This window comes from Triticum dicoccoides, chromosome 3B (genome assembly GCF_002162155.2).
Source record: "Triticum dicoccoides isolate Atlit2015 ecotype Zavitan chromosome 3B, WEW_v2.0, whole genome shotgun sequence".
Lineage (NCBI taxonomy): Eukaryota > Viridiplantae > Streptophyta > Magnoliopsida > Poales > Poaceae > Triticum > Triticum dicoccoides.
This window is the reverse complement of record NC_041385.1, coordinates 8,612,677-8,625,432: the sequence shown is the minus strand read 5'-3', so window position 1 is coordinate 8,625,432 and position 12,756 is coordinate 8,612,677. Positions and strand designations below refer to the sequence as shown.

Sequence of the window (12,756 nt, the reverse complement as noted above, 5' to 3'; positions counted from 1 at the left end):
TCTTGGCATGGATTTCATAAAAGGAATAAAAGCTGGTGTATGCTGCCTGCAAGTTCCTAAAACGAAGTTTCTTATGAACGCATATTTTACCCCCATTCTTTATTGGCATGTGGCAGTTGCGCGTTTACTGACCAGTGGAGACTGACCGCAAGTCAAGGTCGTTGATGTGGAAAGCACCACTTGAAAAAGCTGGAGCCTATATGAAAAGCTCTCACAAGCACCGTTTGGGATCTCCACTAATCCACAAAAATATTACACAGTAGTCAAGGTCTTTGACACCGAAAGCACCACTTGAAAGCTGGAACCTATAAAAAATGATCCTTCCCACCATATTAAAATGGATGGATCGATCGATAAGATATCATCAGCCCCAAGCCAAAGCATGCACTTGCATCTGTCCATTATTGGAATATGAATATTGCATTATTATATATGGTACTTATGTCTATATCCCCTCCATCTGAAAGTTGTATTAATCAGCAACACATATTTTGGGACAGAGGGAGTAGTATATGATGCAAAAGAAAAAGGCACGATCTCAGGAAAATATACTGCCTAGTGTGCTTCAGGAACTGTGTCAGCTTTAAAATTAATGTGGTAAGTGGCTTTAATTTGGGCTATTAGGGGTTGTTCCCTGCAAACTTCGGAATAGCCGCCGCCGGTGGAGGGCCGTCACCTCCGTAGGGGGCGCCAGTTGCCGAAACGGCACCTCTTACTCTGTTTCAGACAGGGGGTGCTCTGGTTTAGCAACAACATGTGGCTTTCACGGTGGGCCAGCAGGGTAATACTCAGAAACGCAAGAAGAAGAAGAAGAAACCTCAACATCAGCAGCCACAAGTCGGAGGTAATATGTAGCAGGGATATCAGTATCAGCCGCAGCAGGTGTGTTGAAATATAATGTCCGGCCCTCTCCCACAGATCAGTCTGATGGGTGAACTGGTTAGATGCATAAATTTATAACCAAGAGGTTCAGGGTTCAAGACCTTGCCAACGCGGTATTAAATAAAATGATTCTGCGGCCTACGGATGAGTTGGTTGCTGTATGAATTCATTCAATAAGGTGGATGTCCAACGGCATGAAGGTCGCAAGAAAATACTCGGGCACGGCGTGCCACCGCGCCTTCTGCTAGAGTTGTATCAAACATGACACAATCTGCTGTGTGCTAAGGGACTCCAGTTTCCCTCGTATGAACTCTTGCTATCAACTTCATGAAAAAGCCTGGTGTGTGTCGCCAAAATATTCCAGAAGCATTGAGGTAATTTGTGTAATAAAACCAAGACGAAGTAATTTTGCATTATATGACCTGAGACGAAGTAATTTGCTAATCCTTACTATACTCATCTTAATCGGTAGGTGGCAGCCATAGTTGTGTTGTAGTAACACGCGACAGCTGCTGCAGTGCCTGCCAACACATCAATACATCTAGATACATCATCTTTTATTCATTTTAATGACAAGTATTTCCAGACGGAGGGAGTACATATTATGTGACTACTCAAACATAAGCTTTTTGTCTCCATGATTTCCTGTTGTCGTAGTAGTAGTGCGCATGTGCGTTCACTCACCAGCAGAGATTGACCGTAAGTCAAGGTCTTCGATGTGTAAAGCACCACTTGGAAAAGCTGGAGCCTCCTATATCAAAAGCTCTTACAGGTACCGTTAGGGATCTCTGCACTAATCCACAAAAATATTACCCAGTGGTCTTTGACGCCAAAAGCACCACTCTGAAGCTGGAGACTATAAAAAACGACCCTTCCCACCATATTAAGATGGATTGATGCATGGATCTATAAGATATCATCAGCCCAAAGCCAAAGCATACACTTGCATCTCTGTCCCAAACACACATGGCCTCACCTGGATTTCCATCCATATCCATACCCATTCTCTTCTTGATCACCCTGCTCTGCACTGTACCCACATCTTCTTCTCTTGGTCCAAGCAAGAGCAATGGCAGCGACACTGATCTCGCTGCCCTTCTGGCTTTCAAAGCGCAGCTCTCCGACCCTCTCGGCATCCTTGCCAGCAACTGGACCAGCGGCACGAATTTCTGCCACTGGTTTGGTGTCACATGCAGTCGGCGCCGGCAGCGCGTCACCGCTTTGAGACTGCCGGGCTCCCCCCTCCATGGATCAGTCAGTCCTCACCTTGGTAATCTCTCTTTCCTCTCCGTCCTTAACCTCGTATATACAAATCTCACAGGCTCCATCCCCGATGATTTAGGACGGCTTCATCGTCTTAAATACCTACATCTCGGATACAATGATCTATCAGGTAGCATCCCAACCACCATAGGAGACCTCACAAGGCTTCGTGTTCTTTCCTTGCATTTTAACCATCTATCTGGTTCAATCCCGGTAGAACTGCAGAACCTGCAGAGTCTTGGCTACTTCAGTATCATGAGGAATTACCTGAGCGGCTCAATACCCACCTATCTATTTAATAATACGCCCCTGATAACTTACCTGAACATCGCCAACAATAGCCTGTCAGGACATATACCATCTTGTATTGGCTCCTTAACAATGCTCAAGTCCCTTGTCCTTCAAGCGAATCATTTCAGTGGCCCAGTACCTCCATCCGTATTCAACCATTCTAGACTAACTAAAATCTGGCTTGACTTCAACTACAACTTAACTGGTCCGATCCCTAACAACGAAAGTTTTAGTCTACCAGCGTTGCGAAGAATCAGCCTGGACAGCAACAAATTCACCGGTGAGATTCCATCGGGGCTCTCCTCTTGTAACTACCTCCAAGGTATCTCCTTCAGCCAGAATTCCTTTGAGGGTGTTGTGCCAACGTGGCTGGGCAAGCTTTCTCATCTCACTTTCCTTTCTTTCGACGAGAATCACCTTGTTGGTCCAATTCCTGTTGCACTTAGCAACCTCACTCAGCTAGGTTTACTAGGCCTAGATGGGTGTAAGCTGTCAGGAGGCATTCCGGAAGAATTTGGACAGTTGGACCGACTGAATTGGTTTGATGTCTCGGACAATCAACTAGTCGGACCCATTCCTGCTTCTCTTGGTAACCTGTCTGAATTAGCATACCTGCTCTTAAACAATAATATGTTCCTTGGATCGGTACCAAGAACAATTGGTAGTACCAACTCTATGCTTCGTATTGATATTTCAGAGAACTGTCTAGAGGGGGATCTTAGCTTCTTATCCCGTTTTTCTAATTTTAGAAAGCTCCAGTTTCTTCACATCTCTTCAAATAATTTCACCGGGGGCATTCCAAACTATGTGGGGAACCTGTCAACCCAGCTGCAGATTTTCAGTGCATCTGAGAACAATTTTGTGGGTGAACTTCCGGCTACGATTTCAAACTTAACCAGTCTTGAATGGCTAGATTTTTCAAAGAATCAGTTGGATAGCAAGATTCCAGAATCCATCGTGATGATGGATAATCTCCAGTGGCTTGACCTTGACGGAAATCACTTGTTTGGGTCCATCCCACCTCAGATTGCAATGCTTAAGAATATAGGTCATTTGTTCCTCTACAACAATAAACTGTCTGGTTCAATACCGGAGGGGATTGGTAACCTAACCAAGTTAGAATACCTGGTACTGTCTGCTAACCAGTTATCATCAATGATCCCATTGAGTTTATTTCATCTTGACAGTGTCATTAAGCTAGATGTGTCTCGAAACTTCTTTACTGGCACATTACCGGTTGATATGGGCAATTTGAATCAAATTTACAGCATGGACCTCTCTGCCAACCTCTTGGTTGGTAGCATCCCATATTCGGTTGGCCAACTCCAAACGCTGGCCTACTTGAACCTGTCACACAATTCATTTGATGATTCACTTCCAGAATCTTTCGGCAAGCTAACCAGCTTGCAAACTTTGGACCTATCACATAACAATCTCTCTGGTACAATACCAAAGTACCTAGTAAATTTCACCATCCTGACCAGCTTGAACCTGTCTTTCAACAAACTACAAGGTCAAGTACCAGAAGGTGGGGTCTTCTTAAATATTAGTCAGCAATCCTTGACGGGGAATTCAGGGCTTTGTGGTGCTTCACGTTTAGGATTTCCAATGTGCCCAAGTAACTCTGAAAGAACTAATAATGGCCGCATGCTGGAGATTTTGCTCCCTACTATCATCATAGCAATTGGACTTGTAGCTTTCTGCATATATGTAACAGTCAGAAAGAAGATTAAGAAGCGGCAAGGGATGTCAGCTTCTCCTGGTATGGTTGACATGCCCACCCATCACCTGGTCTCGTACCATGAGCTTGTTCGAGCAACTGATAATTTTAATGAGAGCAACCTGCTAGGGTCTGGAAGTTTTGGAAATGTTTTCAAGGGCCAGCTAAGCAATGGTTTAATTGTTGCAATCAAAGTTCTAGACATGCAGCTAGAACAAGCGGTGAGAAGCTTTGATGCAGAGTGCGGCGTACTACGGATGGCACGACACCGCAATCTAATGAGGATACTCAATACCTGCTCCAACTTGAAATTTAGGGCATTGGTGCTTCAATACATGCCCAATGGCAGCTTAGAGATGCTCCTGCACAACTCTCAAGGTACAACACCATTGGGATTCACTGAGAGACTACGCATCATGCTTGATGTGTCATTGGCAATGGAGTATCTGCACCATGAACACTACGAGGTGGTCTTGCACTGTGACTTGAAGCCTAGCAATGTGTTGTTCGATGAGGACATGACAGCACATGTGGCAGACTTTGGCATTGCAAGGTTGTTACTAGGTGATGACAGCTCTACAATCACTGCGAGCATGCCTGGAACTGTTGGCTACATGGCACCAGGTACTGTTAGTAGCTAGCACTTTTCTTGCTCAATCTACTTCTTATTGAACCACTGAGTAATTAAGTTAATCAGGCATGCCTTAATTTCAGAGTATGGAGCTCAGGGAAAAGCTTCACGAAAAAGTGATGTATTCAGCTTTGGAATCATGCTTTTTGAAGTCTTCACTAGAAAGAGACCCACAGATGCATTTTTTGTCGGAGATATAAGCCTGAGGCAGTGGGTTGTTGATGCGTTTCCCGCAGAACTTGTCCGTGTTGTGGATGATCAGCTACTACAAGGGTCTTTTAGCTGCAACATGGAAGGTTTTCTTGTGCCTATATTCGAGTTGGGTTTGGTTTGCACTAGCGACTCTTCAGAGCAAAGGATGACAATGAACAATGTGGTTGTGAAGCTGAAGAAGATCCAAGTGGCGTACAATAAATCGATAGCAGCCGCACGGAATGAAGCCAGTCATTAATCAACATTAATTGCTTGCTTCGTTCTGCTATATATCAAAATAAAGGGCGAAACCCATGCAACCAAATTCAAGATGTCAAAAAGCTATGATGCGGCTACGAAGATGTGCCATAGGAATAGACTAGAACCTTCTAGATACTATCATTGTACATGATTAGGTTGAGATAAAACCTTAACCGTATTCCATGTAATCTATGGTTTTCCTTGCGTATCAAGTCCAATAACCTCCGGATGCAATTTCTTTGCTTGTATGCTATTACAGGATAAGCACCGCCACATAAATACATTGTAGGCAGCGTCCTGTGGGGCATGAGCGCTTCCTGAAATCCTACATAGTATTATAGCAATTTCTACCCCTATCCCCACCCATGGCCACCACAACAACTGCCATGGGGGCTGCCCTAGGCATGCCACCCTGAGAGAAACTGGCTAGAGGAAATCACCCCATGTGCGCTATAGGCGCGCCCAACCCTCTAGTGTAAATAGGCGCACCACCAGCCTGTATTGTATTAGAAAACAATGAATATTTGCCGCTTACTCCTAACCTCATCACCAGGCGGTGTTCTTTTATTGAATGGAAAATGAGCTGACACATACATATATTAGGAATTTTTGCGGCGACGATACGTAAGCTGCTAACCCATCATATGTGTGAGCTCATTTTTCCTTTGAAAACTAACGTTTTCATAGCCACAAGTGCGACTGGTGGGTACCACGACGGAAATACTCACTTTTAAGTTTTAACACATAAAACAGTCCAGTTCCCGTCACTTTCAATCAAGCAGAGAATATCTGTGTAATGATGGCGCATATGAACCACTAAACGAGGTAGCAACCTCAGCTTCAGCCGCATTAAGTTGGGTCTTAAAAACGTGGAAACAAACTTAACAAAAACGAACCATCACAGAAACGACAAGCCAGGAGCACTTAACATCCTACACATAGGAAACTAAGAACAACACCACAGTTTCAAAATTTTGGGTTCCAGTGTCAGGACTTACATAGTTCCGTGTAGGCGCCACAGAGTAGTATGAAGCATCAAAGACATGAGCGGGGTGATAGATATGCTGGCCTGCAAATGCCATCTATGTCATTCTTCTGCGAGCAGTGGCACACCCATGTAGATGATTCATACCTTCTGTGATCTGTCGTCCCAGCTGACTTCAATCTCAGAGGAGGATGAGCGAAAATATTGATCTGTAATGTAGTAATAAACTGTGAGATGATGCACTTAACTCACTGGAAGCTGCAGCCGCCGGTTGTACTTGTACCAAGTATAAGAAATCTACTATGCTGCTTCCCAACTCCTGTTAAGTGTTAACTTTTGTGCGGAAACATGTAATAGCCAGCAATTGGTATGAATAACTCAAATGCTATAACAATGCTTAATTGCTAAAATGTACTGCGTCGGTCCCATAATATAATATCGTTTTGCAAGGCAGAGTCTAGAATTTTTGTCTTGTAAACGTATCCCTCCTCATGTAAACGTCGCTTAGTTGGCTCCTTCACTTCTCCACTCTGCACTAATTTGAAAATGTTTGTGTATATTCTCTCCGTGGCATAGAATAGTTTCTTTTAAAAAACCGTGGTGGTGGCATGGAGTTTCAGTTTCGTCAGTCTAACACTATGGATTAGTTCTCGCTGCCATTAGTACTACAGCAAAACTGTTTGGCAAGGCGGTGCTCAATTTTCAGCAGCAAAACTAAATGTTACCCCGTATCTCTAGTCCTCTCTGCTCTAGTTGAACGCCTTACGACAGACACACACAGGTTCAAGCCATCGGCATTTGAAACTTGATTAGAAACCCACCCAGTTGAATCTGCAAGAAACATACAACAACAACAACAACAACAACAAGTCAGTATTATCTCACTGCTTTTGCAGAGCTAGGAGCATTCTGAAACATGCTTTTGTTTGAGCTACAAAACACTAGCTAGTACTCCCTCTGTAAAGAAATATAAGAGCGTTTATATCACTAAAAAGTGATCTAAACGCTTTAAGGAGGGAGTGACAGATTTGTGCTACAGAAATAAATCGGAACAAAAGAGTAAAACCTGAGTTCCTCACTCTGTTGCAACAAAGTTATGATGCACAACTGGCCGCGGTTTGCCAGGATATGATCATAAAGCCTCTGCAAACCACATGAAAACATCGGTCCAGGCTTGAACTCCAGCAAACCCGTAACACATTAAAACATTCAGAAGTGTATTCTCCAATCATGCCAATATATATACACCACTTCACCAGCGTATATATGTTGGTAACCAGATCTCAGCAAATACGCACAACAGAGAACAAAGCATATGTAGTTCTAGTATAATAATGCATATATTTTTGGTCCAAGTATTGTGGGTTAGATCAGGTAGTAGTACTGATCAACATCCCAAATCTCATTCTTTAGGTGACCACATACAAGTATATAGTACACTGATAGTACTATATAGATAGCAGATTTCTTTTGGGTTGTCAGAACAGAATCAGATTCAACAAAGCCTGCCAAAGTTGAAGCCTCCAGGTCTCTCACCACCAATACGTAGCACGACTACAGAATACTACAGCCAAAGACTGCTGCCGTCCAGACCCGCATCTGCCGTACAGACAAAATAGCTGCTGCTAGGATGATGAGTCTTCTTGCTCATATGAACCACTACAAAATACTCCCATTGGACAGCAGCAGCAACCTCATTGTCCCGTCTCTGCCATTCAAACTCCTACATCACTAATTTCAGTCATGTTAACAATGATATCACTTCTTTACCGGCACGGACACCTTCCCGATGAGGGTTTGTTCTAGTCAAAGCCTCAAAGGGATGTACATTTGATTCGATCTAACTCTCTACCATGCAAACGATCTACATTTTTTTTTAAATATATGTAAAAATGTAGAACAACTTCCTGGCATTCCCAAGAGCTGCCAAGCACATGCTACATATATTTTCAAACCAGAGCTGACGAGCGATCCCTTTCTTTTCAAATAAAAGCTGAGCAGACACAAACACACAAATACTTGTGGCAGATACTCTCCTGGCTGAAGAGAAGAGCTGCCAAGCACACACATCTGGAAAAGGCAAGACAGGATGAGATCCGACTTGAAATAATACTAGAATAATTAAGCTAAAATTCCACGGATTATGTAATCAAACCATCTTGCTACATTACATACTTGGCTAAGATAAGGCATGATAATTTTTTGCAGATAATAACATATAAACACCACCGACCACGAGGGTTTGCGATGCGACAAACTCGGTGACAACTAACAACTGCAGCAGCCCTTTCTTCACCTGGGGAAAACAAAAGCATCAAGTTGTTAGTAACCTGATGCAGATATTGACAGAACCTAGTAGTAGCACCTAGGAGTATATAACAGCGGATGAACAAGGCGCGCGTACAGACTCATAATCTACTCAGCAACATAAAGTAGAGCTATACCCTATCTCCTAAAAAAAGGAAGAGTCGTTCATATTGCTGGCTACATAGGACAACAAAATAAATCCTTCAGCCTTTCCGCACAAATTTCTTAGGTGATGGAGTTGAATGAGGTGACTGATGTTTTTAATAACAAAATGGGCTAGTAATATATTGCTTTCAACTTATGGATAAAAAAAAACCAAGGGAGAACTCTGGGCATACAACATGTGAATCATCTGCACATTGTTTATGATCTAACATGAGTCCCTTTTTACTTAGCCTCACCAACATTTTAATTGTTATTAGCATTTGCGGATCCCTATAGCCGAATGGACAGTAATTTGAGGGTGCATGCTACCCACACTGTCTGCCACATATATTCCAAAGAGAACATCAAACAGTCCAAATCTCGGTAATTTTATTCAGAGGATCTTACCTGTTGAAACGTTTCAGCACATTAGCACATCAAACCAGAGTCATCCTAACATTTCAGCTCCATTAGCTCCACCTTCAATGGTTGTGCCTAGAAGAATAAGAACTCCGGCAGTTAACAACAGTTTCACAATAAAGACAAATGGATAAGAGAAGGCAACATGAGACAGATACAAAGATGAGCTGACAAATATAACTTGAGTAAAATAATTCACTTATATAACTTATTTCTACAGATGTGGTATTAGTCACTCTTGACAGTAGCACTAGATAAAACAAAACAACATATGTTGTAAATGTGAGGGATATTCATACAAGCAGTACGCTTAGATACCTCATAATGGAGAACCTAGCTAGCTTGTAAGAAAAGAAAACATGGCCTATAAATTTTCTCATGTGAACTCCTTACTCGTATTGTCAACCAGACAACATTATGCCAAAACAACAAACTCTAGGAACAAAAGTATTATTGGGTATTCTGCTTTAACTAAAAGGATCCCAAGAGAAGAAATGCAATTTATTTCTATGTGCTATATGAATGAACAAGTGAGAAAATCTAAATTATTTCAAAAAGCATGAATTCAACAGAATTTTTTTATGGAGTGAAATGAAAAAAATATCTTAACAAATAATAGTAATGATAATAGGCAAAGAATAAAACTAGCCTGGGCACTCCAACTTGCCAGCTAAGTTAATCATTCGACCTTTGATTTTGCTATCTTCCAATAGAAAAGACAAGCACATTGAAACATAACACATAATGAAGTAACACGACGATAAACTCGTCCATCTAGCAAAGGTGCAATTACTAAACAAATTCTATCATAGGAAATTGCTTACTAAGTGCAAGTTGTATGTGGACATTTAAGAATTACTATAACTGTATGTGAGAACACATGTACAGAACATAATTAGATTGGGTTACTCCTAAGATATAAAGACCAAGGATGAGCAATTACCTAGTGGATGTGAACTCGCGAAAGTATAGCAGTAATATGTAGAACCGGTTCCATGAAGCTTCCTCGCTTGCATTGACTTCAGCTGAACCATACATACAACATCATGCCAAGCTAAAAAGATTACACCGGTATCCTCATCATACCCCACCAATTTGAGCCATTCATTCCATCTCACGGTCCTAGGGATCTTAAGAAGTTCACGCAGTGAAACGGTTTTCCGCAACGACCATATGACAACACCTCGACAATCAACCTTCCTCTGCCACATTTGAAGCTTAAGGTGGGACAAGGCGGCAAGACCAAAAGCGCCATCCTGTTCCTCAATGATATGGAAGTTGTCGAAATCATTCATATTCATACCACGAGGCCCCTTGATCACGGTAAGGTTCTGCTTGCGCAAATCAAACTCAACTATGTCGTTTCCCTTATGCTTAGCCGGCCAGTACAGGGAATTACCTACAAGGGTGCTAGTTCTGTGACCAAATAGAGTGCCATCTGAAGCCTCTGTCGAGATGGAATTGCCCCATGTGTCAGTATCGGACGAGTAAACTCGGGCGACGAGTTGTCGATAATACTGCATGTAGTGAATGTATACGAAGACCAGCTTGAAGGGGCTTGAATGGCACGCGCCGTGTACATGGTTCTGGTCTCTGGCAGCGCAGACCACTGCCGCCTTGAGGTAGGCTCTGTTGAACTCGGGCGGAATGGACACGCGGTGCTGCTTGTGGTTGATAGGATCACACACAACGAGCTCTTCCAGAACCCGGTCTTTGACGAGGACGCGGCCGTGGCGGCAATCGAGCACCTTGTGTTCACTGTAGCGTCCAAGGGAGAAGCGCCCAGGGGGGATGCGGTCCGGAGGTGCGAGGACGGGCGTGAACATGACCTGTTGCCTGCCGCGCTGGAAGAAGCTGAGGAGGGGCGGCTTGCGGTGGTGCGCATAGAACCGGCGGAGGAACTTGGGGTCGACGAGGATGCCCCGCCACTGCTTGCTGACGGCGGAGGCGCGGGGGAGCGAGTATAGGTCCAGGGGGAGGCGGAGGAGGATCTCCCGGAGCATATCTTGGCTGTCCGGCAGGGAGGCAGGCGTCTCCGGCGAGGTGCCGTTGCCCTCCTCGCTGGCCTGGATCTGGGGACGGAGACGCTTGCCGCCGCGGGTGACTCGGTCGGGCCCCTCTCTGGCCTGGATCTGGGTGCTCCGGCGCTTACTGCTGCGGCGGTGGCTGGGCACCCCGGCGCCATCCTCATTGGCGTCGATTTGGGGACGGAGGCGCGCGCTGCGGGGGCGGGCGTGTACCTCACTCGCGTGGATCTGGGAACGGAGGCGCGCGCTGCGGCGGCGGGCGGGGGTGGACGTGGCTCATGCCGGCGGCGCCGGAGGAAGACCTAGCTCGCTGGCTAGAGGAAGAAGGAACGCACGAGATGAGCGTTGGTTTCTTCCTGTCTGCAGCAGCTATGCTTTTGAGTGGGCTTTTTCCTTCACTCCCCCGCAGCAGTGGACTGGCTTTTGAGTGGGCCACCAAGTTCATGCAAGTGGAGGCCCGGTTCGTTCCCCATGCAAGTGAGTCTCAGGAAGAAAAAAAAGTGAGTGAACAATGAGTCATACATACAATTGGATTTTCAGTTTTGTCAGAGCTCAGAGTATGCAGTTCAGTTCAGCAAGCATTGTTAGCCTTTCTTTTATTCTTTCTTCAACCAGGGAGAACAAAATTTTGTTTACAGAGACACTAATTATTTATGTAGAAGCAGTAATTAAGCAGTGATACTGGAACGAGTGCCCTGCTTAATTACAGAGACTAATTATTTTTTTGGCACACATTTTTTGTCTTTTTAGATGATTTTTCTTGGTTTTCTCAACTTTTCACCGGTCTGCCTTAACTTTTGAACCCAAAAAAAATTCAAACTTTTTTTACTCGAAAAAACACATTTTATTATTTTTCATTCGTGAGAGGCATGACCATGCCTCTCGAAAACGAAATAAAAACGCATTTTTTTTCTTTTTTTTCTTCCGTGAGAGGCACAGTTTTTTGCTTCCGCGAGTGGCATGTTTTTGCTTCTGTGCCTCTCGGAAATGAAAAAAAAATGCATTTTTCCCTCCTGTGAGAAGCACGGTTTTGCTTCCGCGAGAGGCACGGCTGTGCCTCTCACAAATGGGAAAAACATGTTTTTTCTTTTTTTTCCCTTTCACGCAAGGCATGTTTTTGCTTCCGTGCCTCTCGGAAATGAAAAAAAATATGTTTTTCCCCTTTCGTGAGAAGCACAGTTTTGCTTCCACGAGAGGCATGGTTTTGCTTCCGCGAGAGGCACGGTCGTGTCTCACGAAAACGAAAAAAAACATATTTTTTTCTGTGAGAGGCACGATTTTGCTTCCACGAGAGATAAGGTCGTGCCTCTTGGAAACGACTTTCGAAAAGAAAGAAAATGTCTTCCCGATCTTTTTTTTCATGATTTTTTTTCAAAACCTATCAATATGGGATATAGCTTTGAAGGTGTCGACGCGAGGAATCCAACGGTGAAAACGGCTCAAGATTTGGACGCACGATTTAAGAGATAAATACTTTTGAACAAACGAATCTACGAAAAAAGGGAAAACTTCCGGGTTGCGACAAGTGGCGCATGTGTAGCGCCCACCTGTCACATCCCAGGGAGGTGGAAGTGATATTTGAAAGGAGTACTCCTCAATTAGTGATTTCGGGATCTCGGTCGATCCTAATTTC

At 43.9% G+C, this 12,756-nt stretch overlaps 2 protein-coding genes across 2 annotated transcripts; one reads left to right on the top strand and one right to left on the bottom strand.

Moving 5' to 3' along the window:
* Nucleotides 1–1,802: 1,802 nt before the first annotated feature.
* On the top strand, nucleotides 1,803–5,462 carry LOC119274338 (probable LRR receptor-like serine/threonine-protein kinase At3g47570). The gene is made up of 2 exons (XM_037555007.1): nucleotides 1,803–4,780; nucleotides 4,871–5,462. The coding sequence occupies exons 1-2, from the start codon at nucleotides 1,849–1,851 to the stop codon at nucleotides 5,236–5,238; spliced, it is 3,300 nt and encodes a 1,099-aa protein (XP_037410904.1). The 5' UTR covers nucleotides 1,803–1,848; the 3' UTR covers nucleotides 5,239–5,462.
* A 2,884-nt stretch (nucleotides 5,463–8,346) lies between these two features.
* On the bottom strand, nucleotides 8,347–11,568 carry LOC119279059. The gene is made up of 4 exons (XM_037560471.1): nucleotides 11,459–11,568; nucleotides 10,040–11,316; nucleotides 9,085–9,171; nucleotides 8,347–8,521 (listed from the first exon to the last, which is right to left on the bottom strand). The coding sequence occupies exons 1-3, from the start codon at nucleotides 11,566–11,568 to the stop codon at nucleotides 9,125–9,127; spliced, it is 1,434 nt and encodes a 477-aa protein (XP_037416368.1). The 3' UTR covers nucleotides 8,347–8,521; nucleotides 9,085–9,124.
* Nucleotides 11,569–12,756: the final 1,188 nt, after the last annotated feature.

What these genes read in the sequence shown, in the direction of transcription:
- LOC119274338 (XM_037555007.1), top strand. Translation starts at nt 1,849, where the DNA reads ATGGCCTCACCTGGATTTCCATCCATATCCATACCCATTCTCTTCTTG. An exon ending in TGTTGGCTACATGGCACCAG is followed by an intron (nt 4,781 to 4,870) that starts GTACTGTTAGTA and finishes CCTTAATTTCAG; the next exon opens with AGTATGGAGCTCAGGGAAAA.
- LOC119279059 (XM_037560471.1), bottom strand. Translation starts at nt 11,568, where the DNA reads ATGAACTTGGTGGCCCACTCAAAAGCCAGTCCACTGCTGCGGGGGAGT. An exon ending in AAGAAACCAACGCTCATCTC is followed by an intron (nt 11,317 to 11,458) that starts GTGCGTTCCTTC and finishes CCGCCCCCGCAG; the next exon opens with CGCGCGCCTCCGTCCCCAAA. An exon ending in CGCGAGTTCACATCCACTAG is followed by an intron (nt 9,172 to 10,039) that starts GTAATTGCTCAT and finishes TTATTCTTCTAG; the next exon opens with GCACAACCATTGAAGGTGGA.